The sequence below is a fragment of the Lathamus discolor genome, chromosome 21, assembly GCF_037157495.1.
Source record: "Lathamus discolor isolate bLatDis1 chromosome 21, bLatDis1.hap1, whole genome shotgun sequence".
Taxonomy (NCBI): domain Eukaryota; kingdom Metazoa; phylum Chordata; class Aves; order Psittaciformes; family Psittacidae; genus Lathamus; species Lathamus discolor.
Window position 1 is genome coordinate 2,845,518 of NC_088904.1, and position 18,709 is coordinate 2,864,226.

The following is an 18,709-nucleotide window of genomic DNA, read 5'->3' on the forward strand; positions in this document are numbered from 1 at the left end:
GCCCCGACCCATCTCTAGGGCCTTGCACTTGGCTTGGCCGAGCTCCATGAGGCTGGCACTGGCCACCCCACAAGCGAGCCACCCTCCCTCCGCGTCCCCTCAGCACCACCGCCACCCCGCGGCCGCCATCATCGCCCCAGGCTCTGGCCGCTTCCCCTCGCCCCGCCCTGTCCCGTGGCCCCGCCCCTCGCCGCGCTCAGGCGCGCTGCGGGCAGCCCTGTGCGGGCAGCGGCGTCGCGGGGGCCTTGCTGCTGGGCCTGGCAGTTCCAAGATGGCGGCGGGGCCGGTACCGGCGGTGTGAGGTGGGAGCGCGTTGTCGCCGCCCGCTCCTCCTCCAGCCCCGGCCCCGCGCCCCGCCCCGCAGCCGGCGGGATGCTGAGATCCACAGGCTACTTCCGCGGCATCGACTGCCCGTTCCTCACCGCCGGCGGGCCGGGCGGGGGCCCACCCTGCCGCCGGCCCTACTGCCACTTCCGGCACCCCCCGGTGGCGGCGGCGGCGGCGGCGCGGTGCGGAGCCTCCGGCGGCCCCGTCCCGGGGCTCGCAGTCGGTCACGGCGCAGGTACGGCCCCGGCCCGGCTCCCTGGGCCGCGGCACCTCCTTCCCCTCCGCCCGTTCTCCCTGCTCGGACTGGGGTTGGTCCCGGCCCTGCGCCGCTCCCCACCCAGTCCCTACCCCGCAGCAGCAGCGTGTCCTCCGCTGGCAAGGGCAGGGCCGTGTCCTTCCTCCTCCTCACGCCCGCCCGTTCTTCAGGGCCTGAATCTGCCTCTGACTCCTCTAAATCCCACCTGCCCCCGCGGCCCTCGTGTTTCCCCCTCAAGCCCCTCTCGAGTGCGGTGTATCCGCATCACCCAGGTGGGCCCCCCTTGCCCCTGAGCTCTTGCGTTTGCCTGTGCTCAGCCCTGCACGTGCTCTGGGCCCTTGGTTGTCACCTCTTGTTGCATCTGGAGAAGGGTCTGAAGGGGCTTTTTTAGCCCCATTTGGTGTGAGAGAGATGGGTGTCTCCTGCGCCTCATCATCGGTGGGATCCTGCAGTTGCTTTCTGACACAGGGGGGGTGATGAGCAGCTTTACAAAGTACCCGCTTGCCTGAGGACAGCCTGTCTGTCACCAGGATGGAGGCTGCAGGAGTGCAGCTCTGTTCTGGTCCCTTTCTTTGTCCCTTCAGGCAACCTGGCTCACGTGGCAATGAGGTGTCATTGTGCCTTGTTAAACCACTGCTGACAATAACTGTGCTGTCACATCCCTTCAGGAGGTGCATGGATTTGGAGAGCTGGAGGAAATGGGTTTTCTAGCCCAGTCCTGGTGGGTTGCCTTGGGAGGCTGTGGTGAGCTGGAGCCCCTCCTTGTGAGGACTGGATTGAGGCATGGAGTGCTGCCAGGCTTCTTGAAGCTTGGCTACCAAAGAGCTACTGAGCTATCGTTCTCCTCAGTTCTTCCAGCAACTCTTGTTGTTTTACTTACATTATTTACTGAGCTCTTTATTTTATTTGGAGAGAAAAGCTTTTATTCTTTCCCTAGAAGAATGCTGCTTGCTTTCTTTTTGTCAACACTTTGTTATTTCAGCAGGTGTTCTTGCTGGTGTGCATGGTCTCTACCAACCTGAAGCAGAAGTTGTCAAAATAAAGCAGAACTTGTGGGGTTTTTTTTTTTAGTGTTTGCTTAACTTTGGGTTATCCAGAAGTTTGGGAGATGAGTAATTCTTAGTGGCTCCTGGTTACCAGGTCAACTTACCACAACTGTGGTTTAGTTTAAAATAAGGGAAGCTTAGTGAGGCCTGTCACAGGCGGAGGGATGTCATGTTAGAAAGACAAAAGATTTCGCCTCTTTCAGTGTTCTTTTGCCTTTGAAAAGGTCCCTATGACCCTTCAGGAAGTTCTGTAGGTGCTTTATACAATCCTCTTTTGGTTTACTGTTCCTGTTTCTCTTTAAATACCTATAAAGAGTCAGTTTTGAAACCAGACTTGCTCATTTTGGTCTGAAACAGATGCTGCTGTACTAAATAAGAACGGGTGCTGGTTTTGATTTTTGAAATGGGGAAGTGAAGGTTGGTCTTCAGTAAAACCTCCTGATGCACCTGGAAAGTGTGTGCAGTTTCTAATACCATCTGAAAAGTGTTAATGCAAGAGTTGAGTGTGAATGGCGAGAAGGAAACCGTCTCAATGTCTTGTTAGGCCTGGCTTGGATGTTAGTGACTCAGGAGAACTGGTGGTCTGGGGAGTGAGAGTGTTTTAATTGCGGTGTTAGGGCTCTAGGAGAAGCTCTGGCTTTTGAAAAACAAAAGCTAGAGCGTGGCTTAGTTTTCCTGTGTAGAAATGTCTGCCACTTGTGAAAGAAACGGGATCATGAGGCTTAACTTCCAGCCCTGCTGCCTCCCACATCCCACCACCGGCTCTGTGCCTCTTCCTGCCCCCTTTCCCAAACTCTTGGCCTCTAATGTATGACACAGCTGTCATAAACAGGGATCCATAAGTTCTGCCTCTGCTCAGTGTCGGATTTGAGCCATTTTTGCTGTGTTGGTTTTGATTGAGAAATGGAAGCTGCTGCAGAGTGCTGCCTTTTAGGAAGGACTCTGCTGGCCTTGCGAAAGGGGCCTCATTTCTATAGGAGCAGAAGAGGCCTTGGCAGTTATTTTATAAGCAGTGCTATGGCTTTGCTTCAACTGAAGGGTTCAGGTCAGAGGGCTCCTGTCTTTTCCTCTGTCTGTCTGAAGCTCATCTAGCCTGGAAGGATGTATTTAAGATTTACACTAGAGGGTGTAGTAGTTTAGCTGGCAATCAGGCATCCATCTTCTTGAGAGCAGGTTCTAAGCCAACAGAAGCCTGTCTTGTTTCAAAGTAGCCTTGTAACAGTGCACTTGGGCATATTTGACCTATTTAAACGTGTCACTCAAGAAATAAGCTTCGAAAACATAACTTTTTTTGCCAAAGCAGGTGGGTATCTACACTGAGAGTTGTAGTTTTCTGGTACAGTGCTTAGAAAAAAGGATAACATCTAAAGAACCAGCCTTCTAAGCATATTGATTCGAGGCTGATGTTGACTTTGATGTTTAAGGATCACTGTAGCACTGGCAGTAACCCCAAAACTCTTAGTAGCTCTTCTGTAGCCTTGAAAGTAACTTTTGAAAGCTGAGGAGTGGAGCTGGCCTTGCCAGGCTGTGGTGGGAGGAGGCTGTGGATGCATGCCAGATGGAGCAGAGAGGAGGTGAAAAGAGGAATTATTGGGACATAGCACTGTTCCCCTTTTCTTTGTTCCCCCCACCCCTCATTCCAGACTTGCTGAAGAGTGTACTGTTCAGATGTTCGTAATAAATGATCCTTATGTTTCAGACAGTGCTCTTATGGTCCCAGCCACTGGAAGATAGTGGTGAAGAGGCCTCCATGCTTGTTACATCAGCAGCAGCAGCAGGACTGAGTTCCCCCCCTGCCTGCTGCTGTTCGCATATTGCAGCATTCCCTTTTCTTCTTCTCTGAAAGCAGCTCAGTACATACAAACTTGTCAGGTGAGGAGGGAGCCGATGGGATAGGGCACATTTCTGAGTGCTGGAATATATGATACTGGATATCTATTCCCTTGTCTTTACTGCAGGTATCTGCCTGCATGGTAAAAGACTGTGACTCCCTGGAGGCTTGTGGAAATCCAGGGCTGGCTGAAAACTGAGGAAGGTGCTGGGATGGCAGCATGCATCCCTATCTCCACAGCAGTGTTGGTGGGCTGGGAAGTGGGGTGTGAGTCTGTGGAGGACTGGGAATCTGGCGATCGCAAATTCTAATCCTGACTTGGCTGAAGTGCTTTTTCCAGCTACAAAATGACTAAACCCCACCTGCTTCAGAGCAGGATGAAAAGATTATTGAATGTGTGTGAAGTGCTTTGAAAGCATGCTGTGTAAGTAGGAGGGAAGAACTGCCTTCGGTCCTAAAAGCATCTCTTTAAGAGCTGTAGAGGAGAAAAATAGGGCTCTCTTTAAAGTCTAGGTCCTGAGTATGCTGAAAGACATAAAAGAAGCATAATACGTCTCTTCATAAATATCTTAAGGAAACCAGCTCTTTGGTTTGATGGTAGCTGTCAGGAGACGCATAGGAGGTGGATGTTTTTTTCAGTCCGGAGCCAAAAGCTGCATCCAGGTCGAGAGGTCCAAGTTCCTCTTTGTCTGCTCTGATCCTTGTGTCAGCATGAGCTGGGAAGAGCAAAGCTTTTGGCATCCAGCTCGAAATACTTAAGACTGGTGTGTATTGGTAGTTGCTAGGTGTTTTTCCGGTACGGTCAGAGGTGGTGGAGCAGTTTTCTTGCTGTGTGGATTTTCTATTTGGGTGGGCAAGGCTTTGCTGATGGCATCTTTGAAAGGTGTCTGGATGGGTTTGTTTGGTACCCTGTGATTTTCACTCCCCAGCCCACAGGTAAGCTGCTGCAACACTTTGGCTCCTGTTGGCCCAGGTCAGTTGCAGAGAAATCCTTAGGTTTATCTCCCCAGCTTTAACTCTGCTGATCCTGTCGCTGATGTAGGAGGACACTTTGCTTCTCTCTTCCTCAGAGTCTTCATTCGAAAAACAACCATGTGGGGTAGCTCTGATGCGTACCTAAAATGCTGTTCCAAATGATATTTGGTAAAACCTAAAGAGGCTCTGTAAATGCTAAACCCCAGATTTAATCCTTCTCGGCCCATGTGTCACCACGGGATCAAGGCTGTTGTCTTCTTCACTGGTCAGGTTCCCAGTACAGCACATTACTGAGGGGTTGCACATTAAACTCTGCCATGTTTGGTGGGAGCAGCCTCTCTGCGTTGTCTGGGATTGCCTTTACATTACTTACATTGCAGTGCAGGTTCACACCGTGTGTAGAAAGGAGGAGAAAGAAAGCCTTTACAGATGCATTTTCCTTCTTGAGCTTCTTGTAGGAAAGAGCTTTTATTGCTGTATTTGCCACAGGGAAATGGAATGAGATGGAAATTTCTTAACTGCCTTCATTATGGGAGAGGAAATGGGGTGGCTGAGTGTTGGGTACTGTAGCATGTGGGGGCATTGTTCATACTGCTTCCCCACCCCCCCAATTGCTTTTTTAGGCCAGGAATGACCAAAATGTTACCAGTGGACGGTTTTTTTTCTTACTGAGTTCTGAAATGAAGAACAGAAACCCCATGTGATGGTAAGGTCTGGCCATGCCTCCTCATGACCCTCAGTGTGGTGGCTTTCCAGTGGTCGGGGATTTCTGGTCACGTAACCTGTCAGTGGTGGCAGGTTTCCTGTGGGTGCTCAGCTGCAGCTGCTCTGTGTGTTGGGATTTCAGAGTGGGCTGATGGGGCACTGCCGAGTTCTGGTCTTTCTGCAAGTGGGGAGACTTGGTCCTGAGCTTGCGTGTGGCTCCTTGCTCTGGTTACAGACGTGTGAAAAGCAGGAGCGGGGAGCAAATCTCTGTCAAGCCGTGAGGATTTTGAAGGCTAAAGGTGCAGTGACCTGCGTGGGTGTTGAAGGTGCTGCAGTTTTGCCAGTGTGTGTGAGCTGCCTGCTCTCTGCCTGCCACAGGAGCCCTTTGTCTCCTCTGATGGGATTTCTCTCTCCAGTGTGGAATGCCTTACCTGACGTTTAAATACTTCCTCTGATTTTTCATAGAATTGTTGAATCCCAGCTTGGTTTATGTTGAAAAGGACCTTAAAGCTCCTCCAGCTCCAACCCCTGCCACGGGCAGGGACCCCTTCCACTGGAGCAGCTTGCTCCAAGCCCCTGTGTCCAACCTAGCCTTGAGCACTGCCAGGGATGGGGCAGCCACAGCTTCTCTGGGCACCCTGTGCCAGCGCCTCAGCACCCTCACAGGGAAGAGCTTCTGCCTAAGAGCTCATCTCAGTCTCCCCTCAGGCAGGTTCAAGCCATTCCCCTTGGCCTGTCCCTACAGGCCCTTGTCCAAAGCCCCTCTCCAGGTTTCCTGTAGCCCCTTTAGGCACTGGAGCTGCTCTAAGGTCTCCCATTAAGAAGGAGCTTTCTCCAGGCTGCCCCAGCCCAGCTCTCTCAGCCTGGCCCCAGAGCAGAGCTGCTCCAGCCTCTTGATCATCTTTGTAGCCCTCCTTTCCTCCTCTAATCAAACACTGCAGGGCTGCGTTAGCGCTGAGGAAGTGGAAATCACAACTCATTGGTCCAGGGTTTCCCAAGCCACGTTCCCGATGCTGGGTGAGGTGGATGAGAGGTGCAAGCCCAGTGTGGCGGCTCACCCAGTACCAGCAAGGCAGCAGCGCTTGCTCAGGCAGGCACTGACAGGCAGGGCCAGGTCGGGTCATCTCCCTGCCCTGCAGCCTCCTTCCCTGCTGGGACTGAGCATGGAATGTGGGGCTGGAGACGTGGAATAGTGTTGGGCTCTGGCTGGGAAGTGTGTTGCTTTGTGGGCTCAATGAGATCTCATAGCAGGACCCTGGGGATCATTCTTTGGGAGACGATTGCGTGTGCCAGCTTGTGTTGCTCACATCAAGTCAAAATCAAAGCGTACGGTTGGGAAAGTGAGATCAAAAGATCCCCCAAACTGATCGTAGTAGTGCTGTGAAGGAATCAAACAGTCCAGAAACCCCTGCAGACACTCGAGTAAAACCCAGTCCCATTTGGGAGTAAATGAGGGTGAAGGCGGGACTTTGGCTTGGGAAGTCCTGCCCTAATTATCTCTGCAGCCCAGAGAGTGCTTTGTCAGCACATGGTCAGCGGGGTTGTGCCAGAAGCCTTTGCCGGAGTGTCTTAGCAGCACCAAGCAGGTATTAAAAGCCTCAAGTACAGCATGAACAAATATCTGCAGTATTTATTAACCACGGGGAGCTCAGGTAATTCTTTGAAGTTTTTGACTTAACTGTGGAGTGAACTTGTGTTTTTTTGCATGGGTTGCAGGATGTGAAGAAGCAACTGCAAGAGAAGGGCCTTCTTCAGAGAGGTTTTCACGTGTTAGCCATTCATTTAATGTGAGACCTTGGTCCTCAGGCTTGCATCTTCCTCTGAAGTAGAGGGAGGATGCAAAAAACTCAGCTCTGCTTTGGGAGGGTTTTGTTGCACCAGGATTTTCATCGCCCTGTGGAACACAGCCGTTTTATGAACGAGAGGATCTGTGCCGAGGAGCAGGCAGTGTGTTGGGTTTGTTGCTCAAGAGTCCGGAGCTGCAGGTGGCCGAGTCGTAAAGGAGTTGTGGAAGTGTTAATTCCAGCTTTTGAATTAACTAAAGCTGGGCAAGTTTTAAAGGCTGTGTAAGTTTTGGTTCTAGCCCGTCATAAGTCACAGCTGAAGTTTCTTAAATGGAATAGGGCTTGAAAAGTGCTTTTTTTTTTTTTTAGTTTTGAATATTGTTTTTAAAAGTGTCTAGTTTGACTGTATTGAAATACTGTAGTTTTGGGGTTTTTTTTAAACTTGAATGGGAATTCTTCACCCAAAATAATGAAAGAAAAAAGTCAGGTGTTGCGAAGATAACTTATCTTGAGTGAGCCAGAAGGCGGCTGAAATGAGGGGACTGGTGGGTGAGGTGAAGTGTTACTGCTTGTGACCACGCTGGGCAAAGGAAGTTCTTAAGGTGGAGTTGAACAGAGGGAAAAGAAGACACCAGGATACTTGAAATACTTCTTTTCTTTTCATTGTGCTTCTTTGCAAAGATGACTTGCTCTGGTAACTAAGTCTTGGAGTAAATCCTTAGTGTTACCTGGCACTTTTACTGGAGATAGGGAAGTATTTTCTGACCTTTTTCCCAGAAACAGAAAAAATAAATCCCTTGTTATGCTTTTTTTTTCCCAGACTTTCACCTTTTCTTACATATTGAGGAGTAACTTTAAAGCTAAAATGAGAGAGGGAGTGGAAAAATCTCCAAAGAATCCAAACATTGAGTATCCAGATTGAAATGGTGACACCACTTGTGACGTGCCTCTGATGTTCTTTGCCTCCCACTGTTGTGTTAGCACCAGCGTTGTGTGACCATACATCACTGTGGCCATGCAGGAATGTAAATGATGGCTTTTGCATAGGCCTGACCATCATGTTCTGGCTTTTGCAGCCTTGTATTTAACTGGTGTTGCTTTGTGGAGCTGCGGTGGTCCCAGCTCTCCTCCAGGACTATCTGTGAGGCTATCGAGAGGGTGAAGCCACCATGTTCACTAGGCTTGGGGGACGTCTAGATCTCTCTTCTGCCATGCCAGAGACAAAAATGGGCAAAGTTGTGTTTTCCTGACTGAAATTGGAGGTGTTGCTGTCTGAGCTGCTTTGAGAGGTGTGCCCTGACGTTCTCCTACCTGAGTCGTTCCCTGGTAGTGCTGCCTGCTTGGGAGAGACATGGCCCATGCTGAAGCTGGATTGAAGCACTCAGGCAGGTCCGTGTCTCCTCTCTGGCCACAGCGTGTCAACGGTCCTGGGAGGCTGAGCTGAGCAAATAGCTTATGGCTCATACAAGGATGGTGTCTGGCTGCTCTTGTCCCTTGGCGTGACCCACCCCTCCCTGTGCTGGTTGTGGCACTAGCTGGAGAACCCCCTGGTCAACCCGTTCAGCCCACAGAGACAGCCCTTTGGTGGCACTGAGCACTTACATTGGCCAACAGCACCTGGTGAAACCATACCCTGACCTAAAGCAGGCTTTATCACAGCAGGTTTAAAAATACCACAGTGTGATGGATGACTGTTCAAACCTTTTTCAGCCTTGCTAATATAAGACTTTCTTTTCTCATATTTGCTTCTTTTTTTCCACTGAAGAAATGACTGTGTTGGTTCACGATGTACTTTGTTGCTCTGGCATCAGATACCTCTCATGGAGTAACAGACGTTGGGCTGGTTCAGCCTGTAGAAGGGAAGGCTCCTTAAGGGGAGACCTTAGAGCAGCTCCAGTGCCTAAAGGGGCTGCAGGAAACCTGGAGAGGGGCTTTGGACAAGGGCCTGTAGGGACAGGCCAAGGGGAATGGCTTGAACCTGCCTGAGGGGAGACTGAGATGAGCTCTTAGGCAGAAGCTCTTCCCTGGGAGGGTGCTGAGGCGCTGGCACAGGGTGCCCAGAGAAGCTGTGGCTGCCCCATCCCTGGCAGTGCTCAAGGCCAGGTTGGACACAGGGGCTTGGAGCAAGCTGCTCCAGTGGAAGGGGTCCCTGCCCGTGGCATTGGATGAGCTTTAAGGTCCCTTCCAACCCAACCAAGGCTGGAGTTCTGTGAAATGGATCCTGGGAGCATCAGGAGAGGCCAGCTTGGACTAGAGTGGCTGTAATACCTCTCAAACCTCGCTTCCCTCATGCTCTTAGATCACTACCAGGTTATCAATGCTTTTTATACTGAATTTTTCGTAATTAAATTTACTATTTAAAAGAGAAAGAAGGAGCAAAAAAAAAAAGTAAATCATTAGGACTAGGGTTCTTTTTAAAGGTGAAACATTTCTCTCAGCTCCTCTTACCTGCCCTCCTAACCCATTTACTCTGGATAATTATTTGAAATGTACTATTTTAAATCTCAGTGTGAATTATTTCCAAGCGGTTGGATCTTATTGTGAAATGATTTGTTGGAAACTTGCTTTGGGTGCTCTCGGATGAGGTCTGTACCCAGAACTGCCATTCCTTTTGTGCTCTTTCCTTCTGGAGAGTAGCAGGACTTGGCCTCCTGGTGAAGCCTGGCTGAAACAGTTTGTTCTTGAAGCCGCCATCTCTTCTGCAGTGCATTAAATAAAAAGCTTAAAATAATTTTCCAGTGCTAATTTTTCTGTAATCACAAAGGTCCATTTGCTAAGTGCTGGCACTGCAAACACAGCAGGCTGTTAAGCTAACAGAGCTGCTCTGGTGACATTCACGTAAAAATGCTTTTCTTTTCTCCAAAGAGGTCTCCCAACAGCTTTCACCTTCCCCTTCTCCCAGGGAATGGATCTTTTGTTGCCAGCTCCAGGTGACCCAGGAGAATGGGTGGCTTCAGTGATGACAGGGCTTGAAGTGTTCCGTATCCTTTTGGCTTGTTCTGGTGCCACTGCAGCATGGCCAGCAAACCCTCCTGTTCTGAGATCCTCATTGCTGTAAGTGTGAGAGTATCCCATGTTTGCTTCCCTTTTGTTTAGCAGCAGCCACTGCTCCTTAGCCCCTCTGTTACATCTGGAAGCAAGGCAGTTGTCATCCATGGCCCCCGTGCAAGAGCTTGACTCCTCTTCCAGAACCCGCAACCAGTACCCGTCACACGTTCAGGCTTTTCTGTATTTAAAACATATGAAATATGTGTTCTGGTAGGGTGCTTGGAGAAGAAAAAAGGACATCTTTTTCTCCAGAATGATTCACTGTGAAGTAAGTTTGAACATCAAACAGGTGACCTTGGACTGCCATTATTCCTTTGATGTCAGCCTTTGTTTACTGCCTTTCCCTGTTGCACAAACTAGAAGGACCAGTGTACAGCAAGGAGTTGTCAGCTTGTAGAAGCTGTAATAAAACAGCTCCACCTCAGAACTGAGGCCTCATTTTCCAGAACCAACAGGACCGTAACCAGGAAAAAAAAGCCCCAATCAACCTTAATTTTTGGAAGAATCTTGATTTATGATTCTCTGTAGTTTGGGCTGAAATGGCTCATTTAAGTGCAGTTCATTTTGGTGTATTCTAAAGTAGTTCTAGGTGAAATAAATTGTTCAGTGAAGTTCTTTGTAAATTATTAATCACTTGTTCTGTATAGTGTTGATGTTAACTTCACTTTTTTGGGTCTCAGAAGGACTATTTCATATGTCTGAGGTACATTAATATGTTAAAAGAGGTTGTATTTTAAAGTGTCCTGATAGCAGTTTCGTTCACAATCCTATAAGGAGTTGTCATCTCAAGTCTTATCTTGTGATTCTCAAAGGACAGCGTAGACTCAATTTTACATCCATCCCCAAAGTTATTTCACTACATGGCGCCTCTCTTCCTGCTTCAGCAGAAGTACCACAGACACCTTGTCTATCAGAATAGCTTGTTTTACACCATGGGTATTTGTAGTAGTGTTTGAAATGGAGAGGAATAAATGCAGAAGCTGAAGCTTTTTTGACTCTTGTATCCAGGTTGTAAGAAGGGGTGTGGGGTGTAGCTGGGTCCCTGCCCGCATAGCACTGGGCTCAGTTACCCAGAGATCCTTTCATTTCATTTCCTCTCCTAGCTTCCTGGGAGTACAATTAGGCATTAGAAAAGGTGGCCTGGTTTCAGACAGCGTATTTGATTTCTCTGGCTTTGGAGACTTGTATGTCTATGGCTCTCCCTATATATATGTGTGTGTGTATTTAAATAAACCCCCCTTCTGGTTGTGTTTCCATTACATTACCTGTAAATGTATCATAGCCAAAGGTGACAGCCCTGATGAGTGTCATGGAGCCCACTTACACAAGTGGCTTTCATGGGAAAGGTAGCCTTTGATCAGCGGGGGTGGGTAATCCATCAGGCCTCTACACGCCTACAAAAGAGCTTTTTCTTTCATGCCAGTGTCTCAAAGCCTGCTGGCATTCTCAGAGATTCTAATGTATTTTTATATCTGGTCATTCCATTGAAAGGAAATGTGCAATTAGTTTTCTACTACAACTGAGCTTCAGAGCATCAGACGCTAGGTCTGTGCTTCTGTGCTTAGGTTATCACTATTTTCTCTGTATCCCGATAGATTTAAAATAGTTTGCTTTTCTATGTGGACAAGATGTCTTTTATGTAGTTTGGGTTGGGTTTTTCTGGTTAGTTTTAGTGTGGGAGCGTTTGGCTTTTTATTTTGTAAGTCTTTAGATCCAGACTCTTGCCTCTGTTTCTTTACAGGCCACCTAATACTTGTCTCTGCGCACAGTTCCAGGCTTTCGGCTCTTCCCTTAATAATGCTTGTGCTAAATTTTAGGTCTCCATCTTGAGTTAGAGGGTAATAGCTGACTCCTCCAGTCTTCACTGCACTGCCTTCTCTACCACTATGGAGTTATGTGCCACAAAGGGGTAAGGAATGAGGTGGTGGGTATGGAGGGCTGTTCTTTATCATCTCTTAGGCTAATATTTACACCTAATTGTTCTGATAACCTATTTACATACACTAGCCTTGATGGTGCTGCTGTTTGCATCTAGGCCTTTTTCCCCTGTTACCTGCATTTCTTCATCGTTTCTTTTTCTAACTGGGCTCTGAATATCAACCTGTCTGGTGTTCACCATCCACTGAGATCCTCTGGTTTGCCACCTCCTGCCTCTCTCCCCCGATGTGTCAGCTGTACTGGGTGTAATGGGGATGAGTAGACGTTAAGTTCTGAATATGCTTTTTGTGGCTTGGTTGTAAATCACTTTGCAATAGGTGGAGGGGGAGGTAGTTATAGAATTACATCACCTTGTTCCTTTTTTCCCATGTTTCTGGTTCTGGGCACAGCTCAGACTGTCCTTTGGAAGCTGGTGCCATCAGGCTGCGATTGCTCAGGGTCCCTGCTCAATCAGCAGCTAATTGGTTTGGCAAAAAATCTTTGCAAACCCAAGGGGCTAAAAAGTATTTTATGAAGCTGTTGCCTTTATTTTAATCCAGTCTTTTATTACGCTGCTTCCTTGGAGGCTGGCTCTGCCAGCTGTGAGGTGGGTTCTTTTCGTATTACCAAGGGAGCTGTGCAGTCATGGATCCTCTCAAAAAAGCCCCCAACCCAAGTAAAACCTCAGTCATGTGAGAGGGGTAGAAACAGCCCCTGTAAACACTTTGTTTCTGGCTGTTGCAAGAGTTCTGTCATCCTTCTTAGACCTTGCAGGTTGGGTTTTTTTCCCATCTTTCATCTCTCTGCTTATTGTCTTGTTCTTCTGCATACTTAAGCTGGAAAGCCAGTTTTACTGCTACTGGGCTAGCAAAGAACAAGAAGTCCCTCTGGCAAAGCAACATTCAGAGACACTATGATAAAACAAGGGTTGAAATCTGTTCCAAATCAAAGAGGAGCTATTAACTCACCTCTCACTTCTCTTGCCTTGCTAAATGCTGAGTTCCTATGTTACTAATTTAATTTGTCAAAGTGGAAGTACGTTCCTGCCTGTCCTATGTCACTGCACGTGCACAAATGACGTCCTTTTCCCTTTTCACCAGGAGTTGGGAAGGTGGGAGAGTTTGGGATAACATGGCAGCAAGTTGAGTGTGTTTGTGACAACTTGTGACAACTGCTCACATGCCCTTTTCAAGATGAATGTTTCAAGATGAGCTCTGATGGACTCTCCAGTTGTAAGCTGTCCTTTGGACAGGTTGCTTTGCCATTTCCATATAGTTCTGTAGGGTGGTCCAGCACTCACCAGAACAGCTCCTGTAGAGCTGTGCAGCATGGTCAAAGTGTGTCGTCTGTTCGTAGTCCTAGAGATGCCAGTGTAAGAGAGGCCACCAAAGGGACTTGTCTGAAAAGACAAACATCAGAGAAATGTTCTGGGTGTTTAATTTGCCCATTTTGGGGGTTGTTCTGTGTGGTTGAGTCATGTTGCCTTTGCACCTGTAGTGTGTTTCTTACTAGCAGCACTCAGCTTGTCAGATAAGACAAGATAAGAGTGGTTTTCTTGCAGCTGCCGTGAGAAATCCTGAGCTTTGGGGAGTATTGAAAGCTTTCAGTGGGCTTTAGGCATTGGCATCAGTAAGTGAGAACCTAATCCACAGTTTTCATACTGGAATCCTCTTTCCTCCCTTGGTCGCTTCACTGAATTAAGCAGATAATTCTGCTCCTACTCAGCTCCTCTTGGTCCTAATACAAAGATTATTCTTTGGTGCCCTGAAGAATATTTAATTTAATGGAGCTTTTCCATGAGTAATAAAAGCACTTTGTTAATAGATCTTTAGCCCTTAAGACCTGGGAGTAGTTTGTAAAATCTAGTCTAGCCACACACGCCTGCTGCTGAGCAGAGAACTTCCCTGGTGGCTTTTTAGGTATCAAACATTTGTTCTGTGGTGCTGAGAGCATGGCTTTTGGTGGTGTCTTTCAGTACTGGGTTTTGATGAGAGCAGACCTTAAAAAATGACTTTTTAAAGAATTTTACTCCAAAGAAAAATGTACCTCAGTTTCTGGCGTTAACTTCTGTTTCCTTTCTCTTTCGTAGAGCGAGGCTATGATCCCTACAACCCCGAGCTGCCCCGGCCCTCGCTGGAGGTGGAGGATGGTGCTCTGGCTGACATGACAGATGTGACACCCGGTATTCTGGAGCTGGAGCTGGTCAACAAAGCCATTGAGGCAGTCAAAAACGAAGTGGAGAGAGAACAGAAGAAGTATGAGGAGCTGCTAGAAACGACAAAGGAGTTGAGTGCTTCAGAGGCCTCCTCGCTCATTTCAAATACACCTGTGTCAGCTGGTGGGACACAGAATGATTCATTTACCTCCTTAGAGTATAATCCAGGTAGCTACAACTTTAATAATAACTCAGACTACAACCCTACTCCTCTGGCTGCTGCTAGCCGGTCAAGTAAATACACTTTGGATGCTTCCCGATCTAAAGGGAGCTCACTGGAATATGTTCCCAAGGCTGTAATACAGAATAAAAAATACAGTAGCACTGTCACTAACAGTAAATATGTGATTGATGACTCAAAGCCTTCTACAGACTTGGAATATGACCCACTTTCAAATTACTCAGCGAGGCTTTTGAGCAAGGCTGCAACAAAGGAGCCAAAGGGGTCCAAAAGGGGTAGAGTACCCAATTATGAGGAGTCTTACTCTCCTTCACGAAAGAGGTTCTGTGAAGAATTTGATGATGATGAAGTGTGTGCCAGGTTCTCTTCCTCTGAGGATGAGGCTGATGTGGAATATAAGGCAACTTCTGTTAGTTCCCAGTCAAAAGCTGGTTCTGAAAGTGAGTCAAGTGATGGATTATCCCACAAAGAGCAGAGCACCAAGGTGGATGACTTTGCTTCCCAGGATAGCAAAGAAACAGCAGTGCAGTATGGCATGGAAGACCATCCAAGTTCACAGAAAAACCTTGCTAAAAACTCATCAGACAAGAGTGCAAAAGCAGGGAAATTGTGTGCTGGTAAGAACGGCCAGGAGATCGAGCATAAAAACAAAGACTCAAAAGACAAAACAAAAAGGAGGAAATCAGATGTTAGTAACACACCTGGGCTAAATGAGTTTGGTAAGAAGGAGAAAAGTAAAAGTACAGAAAAAGACAAAGTGCTCAAAAAAGAAGAAAAATTAAAACCCAAGAATGATGAGAAAAACTGCAAAGAGAAAAGTGTCAAAGGGAAAACTGATGGGAGTTTAAAGAAACCTGAAAAACAGAAGTTGGAGAAAGCAGATGGACTTAAGAAAGAAAAATCTAAGTTGGGCAGCAGTAGTTCAGGGAAAAGCAAGAGTGAAGGTGTCAACAAAGGCTCTAGCACGGAGAAGCTGGGGAGCAGCAAGAAAGACTCCAAGCTGAAAGCAGCTGATGCGAAAAATGGTAAAGAAACCTCTGGTCATAAAAACAAAGAGAAAGGGACCAAGGCTCCGACACTGGAGCGAAAGAAAGAAAAGGTCAGTTCTGTAGAAAAAGGAGATCCAAAGAAGGGTCAGAAGCAGCAGAGTTTGAGTCATGTTGATCTGTTTGGTGATGAGAGTGGAGATGATGATGACAAAGGCTGGCCTTTGCCATCCAAGTTACTTGACGTGAGCTCGGACTCGGATGGTGGTGACTGTGGTTCGGACTCGGAGAGTGAAAACGAAGGGACAAAGAAAGTGAAACGCTCTAAGTTGTCAAAGTCGTCATCATCTTCCTCAACATCTGATGACATTGATTATTCCATCCTTGAGAAAGACTTGGACTTTGAATCAGATCCAATGGAAGAGTGTCTCAGGATTTTTAATGAATCTACAGATGTGAAAACTGAAGACAAGGGAAGGCTGGGGAAACAGGTAATGCTGGTTTGGGTTGCTTGGTTCTCACCTCTGAACGTGAAATGGTTCTGGTTTAGTTCAGTGGTGTTGCTTATCTTAAGTAGCTGAAGAGGGCTATGGAGGGAGACTCCATTTGTTGGAAGAATCTCACCCTTGTCATGACTGAGTTCTCTGAAGAGTTTGCACTTGAATTTACCTGCTGGATTAAAAGCTGCTGTAAAATGTAAGGATCCCATTACCTTTTGTGTGGAAGGTTGTATGGATAACCCTCAGTTGCTTCTGTCTCCATCTGGCCTAAGAAGCATGATAGCCTAGATGGTTGGAGAAAAGGCCTCAGAGAATATGTTGTGGATGTTTCAAAGCTAAATTTGCTAATCTGGGCAATGCCTTGTTGTTGTTTAAGGAACATGGTGGTAGGAATAACCAGAGTAATGTGTCAATTTAGTTGGCACTTTGGAGACTTCCCAAACTGTTTGCTATTTTAAATGCATATTGTACATGTTGTACCAGTCAGCTGTATTACCTGGGAGGTTTAATGAGGCAAGGTGACAAAATCAGGTGCTTTCTGTGTCCTGAGGGAGAGGGGGGACCAAAGGATGAGTGTGTCTGTCCAAGGAATTACTGAGTGGCTTCAGCTGCAGCTATCCTGCATCCAAAAGGTAATGGAGGTACTGGGATGCCATCAGGGCTTGCAGTGTGTTCCAGTTTAGGTCCCTTCAAACACAGGAAGACTCCCTTTGGGATTATTTAAGATCACCATGACCTGGCAGTGTGCACTTGTAGCTAGAAAGCCAGCTGTGTGCTGGGCTGCATCCCCAGAGTATGAGCTGCAGGTCAAGGGAGGGGATTCTCCCCCTCTGCTGTGCTCTGGGGAGACCCCCTCTGCAGTCCTGCATCCAGCTCTGGGGCAGCAGCACAAGAGGGACATGGAGCTGTTGGGAGTGAGTCCAGAGGAGGCCATGGAGATGCTGCGAGGGCTGGAGCAGCTCTGCTCTGGAGCCAGGCTGAGAGAGCTGGGCTGGGACAGCCTGGAGAAGAGAAGGCTCCTGAAGGGGAGACCTGAGAGCAGCTCCAGTGCCTAAAGGGGCTGCAGGGAACCTGGAGAGGGGCTTGGGACAAGGGCCTGCAGGGACAGGCCAAGGGGAATGGCTTGAACCTGCCAGAGGGGAGACTGAGATGAGCTCTTAGGCAGAAGCTCTTCCCTGTGAGGGTGCCGAGGCGCTGGCACAGGGTGCCCAGAGAAGCTGTGGCTGCCCCATCCCTGGCAGTGCTCAAGGCCAGGTTGGACACAGGGGCTTGGAGCAAGCTGCTCCAGTGGAAGGGGTCCCTGCCCGTGGCAGGGGATGGAGCTGGAGGAGCTTTAAGGTCCCTTCCAATGCAAACCATTCCATATAAGGAGGAAATTCTTTCCTGTTAGGGTGGTGAGACACTGGAGTCGGTTGCCCAGGGAGGTTGTGAGTGCTCCATCACTGGCGGTGTTCAAGGCCAGGTTGGATGAAGCCTTGTGTTGGATGGTTTAGTGAGAGGTGTCCCTGTCCATGGCAGGGGGGTTGGAACTAGATGATCTTGAGGTCCTTTCCAACCCTAACTGTTCTATGATTCTATGATTTTGTGATTATTGATCTGAAGGAGGGGCAGGGTGAGCCTGCAGGAGCCATGACACTGCATGGTAGAAAAGCAGTTTCTCCTGACATGATTGATTGTGGACTTTTATTGTACAATCAGCATCAGAAATGAGTGCTGGTTTCAGGCTTTTGTCAGCTGGGTGAGTGAAGGCGCCATGAGCAATATTTTTCCATTCACGACCTTCTGTATGGGGAGGCCAAAGTGTGGATCTGCAGTGCTGGGAGGAGAGCTGCACTTTTGGAAAGGATAGCTGGACTGTCAAAGCTTTTTGCTGAACCTTCTGTTGCAGTCATGGCCCTGACACGTTCAGAGAGAAGTCTGTGTTGCTGACAAGTAAAGTCCCTTTTTCTACTCCTATGGAAAGCTTTATTAGAAGAAACTATGAAGCAGGTCAGTGGAATGATTTTCTTCTGAGCTACTGCGCATTACTTGATTTCAGTTGATTAAAATTCAGCTGTTCTTTCTTCAGTGTTTGGTGTAATTCCCAGGTAGGAAAGAGCACTTTATTTTTAGCTTTGTTTCTCCAAATTGCCCAGGTGAAGTGAAAATAGCTTAAGGGCACCTAATCTATAGTGGGAAATCCTAATCCATTGAGAGCTTTCCAAATGGGCTGGATTCAGAAAGTGCTGAACCAGGGGCTGCCACTCACTGCAGATGGTTAATGCTGGCATGGAGCTGCAGCGTTGAGCTGTCAGCAGCCGTGTGTGTCCTTTGACGTGCTTCACCTTATATCCCTGCCCTGAATAATTCCTTCTGTTTTGGAAAGGGAGGAACATGCATTGCAGAGGAGGGGGTCCTTGTATGAGCGATGGGTGTTTGTAAGTAGGTACCTGCTTCCCTCTATTTGTGGTGGGTAGGGGATTTTTTTTCCACTCTTTGTGGAATAACTTTGTAGATGGAGCCAGTGTTGTTTGGTCTCAACATGCTCGTCCAGAGGGAAGGTACGTGTAGGAAGCATGGTACTTTTCCACCTGGAAGGATCACTGCGTGAGAGAGTTTATTAGGGACGTAACTGAATTAACAGTCCAAGTTCCTAGAGAGTGAAGTGATTCAGTGGTGATGGACACAAGCTCAACCTTAGTGGAGTCTGAGCTCATTCCCACATCCAGCCCTCAGCTCTGTTGCTGCATTTCTAAGAGGTTGGCAGGGTTGTCTCTGCTCAGAGCTTTGCCAGGGGTTGTGTTGGAAAACCCAAGGCAGGATTGGCTGGAGAGCAGCTGGAGTTTTGCCAAATACTACCTGACAGGAGGATGGAGCCAGGAGGGGCTGGTCTCTTCTCCCAAGTAACAAGAGATGGGACAAGAGGAAGCGGCCTCAAACTGCACCAGGGGAGGTTTAG

At 48.1% G+C, this 18,709-nt stretch overlaps 1 protein-coding gene across 3 annotated transcripts in view; it reads left to right on the top strand.

Annotated features, from left to right (window-relative positions):
• Positions 1–235: 235 nt before the first annotated feature.
• REXO1 (RNA exonuclease 1 homolog) overlaps positions 236–18,709 on the top strand; it is a 42,398-nt gene continuing 23,924 nt past the window's right edge. The window contains exons 1-2 of one of the 3 annotated variants that reach the window (XM_065659019.1): positions 236–562; positions 13,979–15,762. In XM_065659019.1, coding sequence (XP_065515091.1) covers positions 373–562; positions 13,979–15,762 — 1,974 coding nt within the window. In that variant the 5' untranslated portion in view covers positions 236–372. Of the gene's footprint in view, positions 563–6,704; positions 6,793–11,789; positions 11,882–13,978; positions 15,763–18,709 lie in introns of those variants that run through there. The other 2 variants (XM_065659020.1, XM_065659021.1) reach the window with 2 other exon arrangements.